Source organism: Battus philenor, unplaced genomic scaffold, assembly GCF_028537555.1.
Source record: "Battus philenor isolate CCGP_79_NKW_IND1 unplaced genomic scaffold, ilBatPhil1.0.hap1 SCAF_1, whole genome shotgun sequence".
Taxonomy (NCBI): Eukaryota; Metazoa; Arthropoda; class Insecta; order Lepidoptera; family Papilionidae; genus Battus; species Battus philenor.
Genome location: NW_027181661.1, coordinates 11,937,889 through 11,948,979, shown reverse-complemented (window position 1 = coordinate 11,948,979; position 11,091 = coordinate 11,937,889). Strand labels below are relative to the sequence as shown.

General features: G+C 36.3%; 1 protein-coding gene across 2 annotated transcripts; it reads left to right on the top strand.

Moving 5' to 3' along the window:
• The first annotated feature begins 5,394 nt into the window (after window positions 1-5,394).
• On the top strand, window positions 5,395-10,451 carry LOC137919088 (fork head domain-containing protein crocodile-like). Of its 2 annotated transcripts, XR_011106717.1 has the most exons (3): window positions 5,395-6,745; window positions 6,899-7,071; window positions 9,769-10,451. XR_011106717.1 is itself a non-coding variant. In XM_068762049.1 (2 exons), the coding sequence occupies exon 1, from the start codon at window positions 5,721-5,723 to the stop codon at window positions 6,729-6,731; it is 1,011 nt and encodes a 336-aa protein (XP_068618150.1). In that variant the 5' UTR covers window positions 5,395-5,720; the 3' UTR covers window positions 6,732-6,745; window positions 9,769-10,451. The 2 variants fall into 2 exon arrangements, 1 of the variants encoding a protein (XP_068618150.1); XM_068762049.1 differs by lacking the exon at window positions 6,899-7,071.
• Window positions 10,452-11,091: the final 640 nt, after the last annotated feature.

The window sequence follows — 11,091 nt, the reverse complement described above, 5'->3', positions numbered from 1 at the left end:
TGGATTTGTACCTGGGACAGACTGCGTGAGATTGGTGCAATTAGCGCAATTTATAAGGACGGGGTCTTTGAAGGTAAAACACAAGTTCCTTATCTCGGAGGATCTAGGATTACGTGTTAGCGTGCGACAGGGGCGTCTTCTCATGTCTGATCTCTTTTTCTTCATGAGTACCGTGCACAACACAATGGGCGATAAGCGCCGCGGAATAGAGTGGAGACTTTTCAACATCCTGCAGGATTTGGACTGTGCTGTTGACCTATGCTGGCTAAGCCACACGCTTTCGATATTCAAGCCAAACTAGAAGACTTTAGTTAGGAGGCGAAGCCTGTTTTGAAAATAAACACACGGATGACCCAGAGATGATGTGCTGGGCAACATCATGCATCATGCTGCACAACATTTGGCAATCCTCATCGGCATAGGGATTGTGGAGAACGTACACAACTTTACGTACCTAGGAAGCGACATATCGGAAACTGGAGAACCTTCGCGCAGTTCCGGTAATCACAAAAGTTGACTCGGAGAGTTATACTCAGAATATTCCAATCTAACATGATGCGTCAAGTACATTTCTCGACAAAGTCACTTTATTGAAACTCCGATGAACCAGCAGATTAAACATGAAATAGTACTGGTAATGCCTCACGTTCCGAAGAAACACCCAACATATACCTAGTCTGGAATCCATCCCCAAGGAGAGCGAAAACGTGGTCGTCCTAAGAAATCCTGACGGCGGTCGATTATTGCACGATCTATCGTTACTCTTCTTTCATTCTTTGATTCTCTAGCATTCCTCTACATATAAATTTCATTTCATGCATCGCCTCTCTTACTTCACCTAGTTCCTCAAATATAACAGGTTTAGGTAATTATCACATTTTGTCGCTTTTATTTTTATTTTTATGCTACACTATTTTGTATTCTTATTTCTTATACTTTTTTAATACAGATTATCACCTTTTATTAAATTAAAATTACTTCTGTTTTATCTATATCTCACTATATTGTTTGTGATTCACATTTTATTTCCTTTTTTATTTATTTCTTGTTTTTATTACTTTTATTTACTTACTTACCTGACATGTTTTGTGTATCGTTTTTGTTTTTTTATTAAATATTTCCTCAACTATTGTCCTGCAGCATTTGAGGAACGACGGCCTGTCCTGATCATTGTTAATTAATGAGGCGATGCTGTCCTCACTAATGTTTTTACCCAACCGGCATTCGGAGTCCAACAGAAGTCCTCCGAATGCGGGATAGCCGGCGTTCAGGTTCACCCTTATCATGATATCTCAGAAGCCATAAGGCGTAGAATTATACATATATTTTTGATTTTACAAAATTCCAGTCGCCATTGGGTTCAAGCAGCGTTCATTAAATTCAGCTAAAATATAATATAATGCAGCTTACTGAAACATACGACAAAAACAGCAAAATTTTAAAGAGGCAAAAAAGTTACAGACGTTTACCAAAAATTTACGTTTTGCCGCATTGCCGTGTCAATTTTGTAATAAAATCTTATAATTAAAATAATTACATGAATGTTGTAGGTTTTGCATGCAAATACCTTTATATTACAAATGCCTTTTTATTACTCTTTTTCACAATAAACATATTTCATCCTTTAAACATACGATGTTAATCAATATACAAATACATATTATAAAAAAAATTGTTTGAGTTTGACTATATAAAAATATCTGATTACGGCTTTATTTAATATTTTTTTAAGTTTTTAATAATATAACTTTGACTTCCGTTCAAAAACTATACAAACCTATTTAAATGTGCCACCTTATTGACATTGTGCCGTCTATCAAACTAATTACTTAAGTTCGGAAGTCGTTGGTGTGTTGACATAAGCAACGTGTGAAGCAAAATATGTAAAGCGGCAGACAAAAAATGACTACACAGGGACTGCACGAACGAATCTTATCTTATTACAGGATTAGCCTAGTTCCGTTGACACAAATAAAAGTTATCCTACTGTCTACAAATAGAAAAGTTTATTAATATGGCTAATAATAGTTCAAAAAAACTTAATTTATCCTTAAAATTTAAAAAGAATTTTTAAACTTTTCATTTAGATTTAAAAGCTGTAGAAAAGTGAATGTATAGTACATTTGTCAGCTAAAAGCTATAAAGTTTTAAGCCTATTTCCAATCATCTCCGTAACAGTCTGAAATGGAATACGAAGATAGTTATCAATAATTAATTTTTAAATGTTTAATTATGGAAATATATTTAATTTTGGTAACGTTTTTTCTTACAATATTATTACGTTATTTATTATTTCTGAAACCATTTATTTTTGACTAGGGTGTACCATATATTATTTGGAATTTATAGGACATTTCCCTGTGGTACCCCAACTACATAATGCAGTCTACGAAACTTTTGTTATTTTGTATTTAATCACTCGAATAACAGTAAAGGGCGCAATTTATACTTAGTATCGCAATCGTTTTGTTTATCTGATCTACCGTCCTCACATGGCGACCCTGCCTGGATCGGTTACCCGCGCGCAAATTTGACGCCGGCAGGACCGTTGAGGTATGTGTGTTCTAAACATGGGCTTAGAATTTTAAACAACTTGGGTGGCATTCAAGTAATTGTTTCACGAAGGGACATCAGATGTCATTTACCTTCCGCACATCCCCATGGCGGAAATGATGTTGACGATAAAAAAATTAATAACATTTGATTAATAATCAATTATAGTGCAACATTCTAGAAGCGATTCTCCGTAATTAGCTTTTAAAGTATATCCATAATAACCACCATATATCAGATACTTATGTGTGAGGGTCTGCACTGGCAAAGCCACGGTGTATATTCCGTTATTAACTATCCTCGAAGTAAATGTTAAAAGTTAGCAATGTATATTCTCGCAACAGTTTTTCCAACTAAGAAAAATATGAGCAATCCTTTACGCTGTCCGCAGATTCTCTCTACAGCACTATTTGTTTGCTGATTGTATCAGGTTTTTCGTATGAATCCAAATCAGTCATAAAAAGGTAGCCGTAATTTTTTTTCACTTCAATCTTCTAAATATTTCTCATATAGAATATGCATCGTACTTTAAACACCTCTATATAAACGAAAAGGGAGAAGTGACCTTATGTCCATTATTGTGCTAACAAAACCACTGTTATTGAGGCGCTGTATGCGTTCGGCGGGACGACAAGAAGCGTTGGCGGCGGTGCCCTTATTATTTATTCATCGGTGGCCAACACGCTTTCCTAAGGCCTGGTACTACATTGATTTCGTTAGCATTACAGCTGGCGTAAACTGAATCGAACTTGCGCCGACTGAATACAACAATTTTAATCGTCTTTGAACCATATGATACCAAACCACTTCCGCACATATCTCGTAAGGGTCTCCTTCTCTCTAGTTAAAAATAATAGTCCGGGATTTATTTGAACATAATTTATAGGCCTCTTGACACCAATGAGCGCGACGACCTAGATTACACAAAATGTCGAATCCATCAACCAGAGGCCAGCGTGACAAGTACAGAAATTCCCCAAGTACATGCCATCTTCTGGCCTTACTGGCATACTTTGTTGGAGTCAACTAACGCGCATGTTAAACTGATGTGGGCATTAGCGCTGGATAAAAGGGCGGGCACGCCGGACGACTGTCCGGAAAGAAAAATTTCGGCGACCGCCACACGAATGGCGTATTAGCGCCATACTTTTCAAAGTTCACGCTCCTTCGTCGTATGTTAAGATATTCCTTATGTTGCATCGCTTGTCAAGTATATAACTACTGAATTATTCTAAACGAAAATTTTATTACTCTGTTCTTTGTTTCGGAATTTTGATTTTTTGCGTATTTTACAATTTTTTTTATAATAACACGGCAATATATTCGATCATTTCGATTCGATATATTCGATTCAATTATTAAGTTTATCTAAAAATATTGCTTCACCCAGCTTAAAACCTTAGAAACGGCCCTGGTCGGCCCGCACATGTCAAAGTCTCGTCCATCACGTAGTTGCAAGTTGGGTTAGGGTAAAACGCTTTCATCCAAAATGCCAGATCCAAAATGGAAGCAGGCTAGCATCTTCTGATGTTTTTTACAAATTCATTTGTCCACTTTACGTGTGGACACCCTTCACAGAGTTCGTCAAAATAGTACGAAATCAGTTTCAAAAATGCGTATCTATATCTTTTAAACTGTAAAATGTAGTATATTTGAAATTCTAATATTCTTCGTTTTGATTTAAAGTTTATTTTGATAAATAACAATAAAATTGATTACATAATTTCTTAACATTAATATTCAAATTATAATATTAAATATGTTATTTAGTAGGACTGTTACATTTTTAAAATGTAAAACTAATATATTCTTTAGTATTTTAAAGATATATTCAAGATATGTTTAGAAATTGTTTATCTTAATTTAATTTTAATATTAAATTGCAACTTTTAAGGCAGTGTCACTAATCCGTTGCTGTAAAAATGTTGGAAATCAAAAACTTCTAGCAGTACAAAGTTCGCTGGAACCAATAGTAAGCAATAGTTAATTTTAATATAAATGAATTCGAATTTTTAAAACGCTTTTTCTCACTATCAACACATTATTTACTATTTCTAATTTCTATTTTTCTTTTCTAAATTTCTATACCTTACAGTAACTGACTGCAAATGAATTATACTTTCACCCTTTAAATCTTTTACGTGTATAACCATTTTTCACATGTTTGACCTAATTTCTTAATTAGATTCGCTTTAATATTCGCTTTATAACTTTACTCGCATCGTGAACCATTGGCAAGGAGTTGCCCGAACACTTGCCGGTGCCGTCTCTCGCACCTTCTCATCTATAACCGATCACCTTGTATATAAGATTTGAATTTTATCGCGAAGAGAGTATACAATGTTTTAAATTATTTATTAAGTGTCATATTACTAAACTAATAAGATGAAATATCTCAGACATCATAGCGATAAGTGCACATGAGTCGGTGTCAGGAACCATATCACTTCACACTAAACTTATATTATTAATAATATAAGCACTTCTTTAAGAATTTTCCTGTCTATTGTGGTTAGTTTTAAATACAAAATGTACAAAATAGTTAAAGTTCTTTTAAAATTCAAAACTTACTAATTACTGTCTTCAAAGAAATAAATTTTATGTTTATTACGTATAGTAGTGCCTAATTTAACCGTATAGCCTTGCAGTAAGTTTATTATGAAACTGCTTCTACAGAAGATTATTGAAAGCTTTAATAATGTTTTGTATCAAATGGGATTTTTTATCAAGTACTTCTCTTTGTGGCACAATGGAAAATTAACGGTTGAGCGATACAAAGGGTATTGTAAAAGGGCTTGGGGAGGGTTTATAGCGGAAAGCGATGTGGAGTCGGTTGGGCGCCGCCTGTGGGCGACCAATGGGCGTGCCCAGTCCCGTTGCTCTACGCTCAAGCTTTACAAGCAGGACAGAAATAGACTCGATCTAAATGTAAAAGCGAGATGGAAGCTCTGCGTAAGAGGGCGGAGCAGATACGTCACTGAATATCCGGCGACGTCGCATACGACCCCGCTCATTCGCCTCTCGTTTAGCGTCCGCTATGTAAACGGGCCTTGTTGTGAATCTAAACAAAATCAGTCAGTCGTCGTTTTGTTGCCGTGAGAGCATCGCGTGGAGGGTGCCGCGAACGCGGTTGGATCATGTCGCGGCAGTGAACGTGTCCCGGCACGATGCACGCGCTATTTGGTGAACAGAGCCCGTATGCGTACCGCGGAGGCGCCGCCGGCGGCTACTCGGCTGGAGTCACCCCCTACGCCTATGAACAGTACAGATACGGATATGGTGCCCCGTACCTTCATCCGCACCAACAACACGTCGGCACGCCCAAAGACATGGTCAAACCGCCCTACTCCTACATTGCCCTTATAGCTATGGCCATTCAAAATGCTCCCGACCGCCGCATCACCCTCAATGGTATATACCAGTTCATAATGGAACGATTTCCTTACTACAGGGAGAACAAACAGGGCTGGCAAAATTCTATCAGACATAACCTAAGTCTCAACGAGTGCTTCGTGAAGGTGGCGCGAGATGATAAAAAACCTGGAAAAGGTAGTTACTGGACCTTAGATCCAGACTCCTATAACATGTTCGATAACGGCTCATATCTGCGGCGCCGGCGCCGTTTTAAGAAAAAAGACGCTTTGAAAGAGAAGGAGGAGGCGCTGAAGCGACAGCAGCAGTTACAGCAGGCGCAAGAGGCGTTTGCAGCACAGGAGGCGCTCGGTGCAGCCGACACGCTCGGACAACCGCGCGACGTCAAACCCGACGTTAAACCTCGCATCTTCGAGTGCCGGCCGAAACGAGAACCGGGCGCGGAATGCGCGCGCTACGACAAACCGTCGGACGCGATGGACGAGTTTAGTGAGCCGCGGCTGCCGCCCTCAGCTGTCTACTGCTCCCCCCAGCCCTACTCCTTGGCGGCAGAAGAGTTCCGCGCCGCCACATCGGGCTGGTACGCGGCACCCGAACCGCCAGCTGAACAACTGCCGCCCGCTTTCCGGGACCTATTCGAGCCGCCGAGCTGTCAGCTAGCGGGCTTCCGCGGCGGCTCGCCCACTGCTGACGTATACCGCGGCTCCCCGCCACCCCATCACCATTACCGCACGCCGGCTCCCTCCTACTACCATCACCAGGCATGCGTAGCGGCGGCGCCTGCCCCCGCACACAAGTCCTACTGAGACTTTACCCTCAGGTGAGTCTATTTACTTTCTCTATGCTAGCGCACTGCGAAATTTATAATTAATTTAGTGTCGGCGTTGGCGAATTTAGCTGTGCGTGCTGCGCGCGTTCAACCCCGGGCGAGGGGTGGTCGCCGGGGCACCTCGTGACGTGGTTGTGGTTGCAGGAGGCCGGCATCATACGGCGCCGAACGGATTTAGCCGCGCGCGTCAGTTCCAGGTCGGATAAATATAGCGCAGTAGCCGGAGATGCCGCGGAGGCAAGTGCCGGCGCGTCGATAACCACTGTTTACAGATCGGCGGCCGACCCTGCCGCCTCCCGCTCCGTTCACACCTATAGGTATGTCGAAACTCAACATGTGTTCACAGCTTACTGTAACAATGAGCTGCCGTTGCCAGGGTGTGCGTGCGTGAGGTGGTGTGCGTTAGCCGACCGACTCTAGCGCAATCCGACCGACTACGGAAGCAAAGACCATTGTTTTAATACGGGTTCGATAAATTATCCAAAGATCGTCTATACATATTTACTTGGATAACTTACTCGAATTGAAAATTAATAGCCACTAACGTACTAGTAGTAAGTATGAAGACTTCAAATAAACGACAGGATTTGTTAGTGTGATTCATAATCATTAAATACAATTGTGTAAAACATATGAGATTATTTTATGCTAATAATATAGCACAACAGCAAATTATTTAAATTTCTCCAGCAAATGATAACCGTAAAGATTTAAAAATAACCGGCACGTTATCATAAAGTAATTATTCATAAAGTATCCCAAAAGCAATATTCTTTATTGCACCAATGCGTGTGTTAAATACCTATGCAGTTAAGATTTTATTTCTGGCATATATCTGTCAAATCACTGCGATGACCATCTGGTGACCAAATGTTGGTAATGTGTAATGAAAAAAAAAGTCTTTTGTATATTTTTTTGCAATCTCGCATTGTAAAATGCAAGTTCGAATGTTAAGTGTAAACGCAGTTGGCTAACGTTGCGGCCTGTTTAAATGATATTTTATTTAACAGAATTAGCTACTCCAAGACTGTTATGTGAAACATATTGCCCATGTCGCAATACTATAGAAACACAAAAATAAAAAAGATTTGTTTCGAAGTCATCGCTTTATTAATTGACTTATTGTCTTAAAAATAAACAATGATTACTTATAAAAAGAGATATAACAATATTTTCATTGTAATGCTCTAAAATACACTGAGTTTTATATAGGTTTACACATCCTTACATTTTTCAGTTTTGATTGAAGACAAATGTTTGACAGCAGGTATAGGAAAATGATATTATATGATATATTTAATTTTTTTCGCTATCTTTCCTCTACAAGAACCACAACAAAGAAGAAAGGCAAAGAAATGTCAAATTTGTCAATTGTTTCAAAAAAAAACTTAACAAAACAATTGATCATTCATTTTTATTTAATTCATAATAATACACAAAGCGTGTTAAACAAGAAGATATTTCGTATATTTTTATTATCAGTCAACTGGTCAAATTTAAATGTATAAATAAAATTAGTGTTTCGACCAACAATACCGTAATATTCAAGTAAATAATTACATTATTTTAATTATTACCCTAATATTTAATAGAAAAATATTTATTTTTACAAACACGGAAAGTAAAATGAACCGACGCGATTATCATTAATCATTTACAGGTAGAAATTGCATTTGATTACCATATTCGAAATGCCCTAGTTAAAATCTTAACTACGATATTTTAAACTTAAAACTAACATTCAAAAATACTGGCCACACTAACACAAATAGGTATTAAAATTAAAATAGGCATAAGTGCACGCGACGTTTATATCGCACCTTTATTGACATAAGTTTAAACACACGCCGTAGACCTAAATTTTGTATGCATCAAACACTCACGTGTCCATTAAAGATCTCGTAAAATCACGATGGTTTACACTTGTAAAACACAAACAATTTTCTTATGAAAGTACTAAAATTTACTAGCCCAACTATCATATTATTTTATAATTTATTACACTCTTGTGTTGTACTATCGTATTTTAAAATACCTTACAACAACTGCCGCTGGTGAATATGACATTAAACTATCTCATATTAAACCGAACTATGAAGCAATGTAATGTAATAATATACATATATTTAAAAGTTTTATTGACAAAAATATGAAACTTTAAAGCAGTGAATAGCTCATTTACTGTGAATTAACCTATATCACATCCTTTCCAAAATAGCTTAAATAGCTTAAGAAATTATTGCATAGAAAAAAACATTTTGAATATTCTGATTACCATATAATAAAATTAATAATTTGTTTACCATCTGCCCATGCAAATATTGTACTGCCAAAAGTGACTGGCCTGTCGTATTCCAATAGATATACCCGTATACTTGGGATGATTGACAAATGAGCTATATATTAGATATTTACTATATTATCATTTATATACGATATTACAATAATTATTCTTTTAATTTTGAAATTTTTTTCCTTATAAATTAATAACATTGTTTTAATTTTACTAAAATATTTTTCGTAACACTTTCATGTTTTTACACACCGGAAAGTCAATTAAGCTTACTACAAAAAAATCCAGGAATCTTTTCATTTTCTCTTTGAGAACGAGTTGCGACTAATTGTCATAATAAACATAAGATTCTACGATTTCTTTCTCGTGATGATATAATAATATAGATTTGAAATGCATTACAAATAATGGCATTTAGAAAAAATTACGTTTTAAGCAATTTTAGCACAACACTTTTAGACACCTTAATAATTTAAAGTGTCCACTGTTAAAGTCGTCGGCAAACGCTGGATGCAAGCCGCTTTCAACCAGCCATGTTGGAGATCCATCTCCAGCCGTGGACGTTCTATGGCTGAAATGATGAGGAATAATTTTAACACGGATCCTAAGTGATTTGAAAGGTGCGAACTATTATGGGATGTGTTTAAGAATCGTCACGCTTTAATTTATGGTGTTAATAAATAAGATTTAATATTTCTCACTTAATCTTTTATTGCCGCAGGTAAGACGGAAGAAATAACAGCGGGAGGTGGAGAGCAGGGAGAAGTAAATAGCAAGCCGCATACTTCATGCATGTGATAGTAGGACCTTGCAATAAAATGTGAACGTGGGTTGATTGTTGCAATCTCGCTACGATTTGTCTCTAGAGAACTGTAGATAATGGTTATAGTGCAGAGTGCAGGCGTACACGTATCTGTCCGATTATCGTTCGGTGAATAATCAATGTGTAGACGAAACGATTACGATGCTACTCGAATTTATATATAAATAGAGAAATGTTCCGCGTAACTAGCTTATTAGCGTATTGCACGTATCAAAAGTTGTGTAAATATGTGTTATTTCATTTCCTATTTTAATTTAAGTTAGTACATCATTACTACGAATTAATTTAATAAACCTATGTTCTAGTCTTTCGATTCGGTAATGTACAATAGGTATTTAGGAAGTGTTGTTCTACACAATTTTGTGAAATGGTTACTCAATATTGCGTAAATTATAATACTCACGGTTTAAATTTAAGTATAAATATTTAGATAACTATTGATAATGTCGTGTACATTTAGAATAGAACAATTACTCAATACGATTATGTACTGATAATAGTCTCAAAATTCGCGAGTACATATGAAAAATAAGACGTAATCATTTATCATGTAAGCAAAATTTTACAATTTTATGTCGCAAAGTATCTCTTATCCATTATAAATAATCATGGGTAGTTAATAACTGTAATATTAATAAATAAATTATTAAAAAAATTAATTGTTTTTTAAAAAAAACCTTTTTTTGTACTGTTCCTTTTAAAAATAATTTTGTTATAGTATTCTTTATTACACTCTGAATATTTATTGACAGCGGTAAAACTATTTAATAATTTCTTATGTCATTATTGAAATAGATTGTGTAGTTTTCCATTTTTGTAAAAATTCATTATTCATATAAAAATCCTAACATAAATTTATTTGTGTAATCGGTGTTTTTAAAGCTTTTTAATGATATTTTATCATTGGTACTGCGGAAAACAAAAATTTCCGTGAAATGCTAGTAAATCCTGAGTTAAATAAAAAAACTCGTGTCATATACCGTGCGGCATAGGTATGTTTCACGGTATTTGCAAAATTGTTGTTATAATGTATGCAGCTAGAGCTTAACGGATAACGAACCTTTTAAAATAATTTTAAATTAAAATAACAATTAGTTATCACTATTTATGTATAGATCCATGTTTGTTTACAAGTACCTTGACATATTAATATGAAAACATAAATAAATCATTTTTTAAGCATTTGTGCTTTTTTTCGTCGACTTACGGACGTCCTATGCT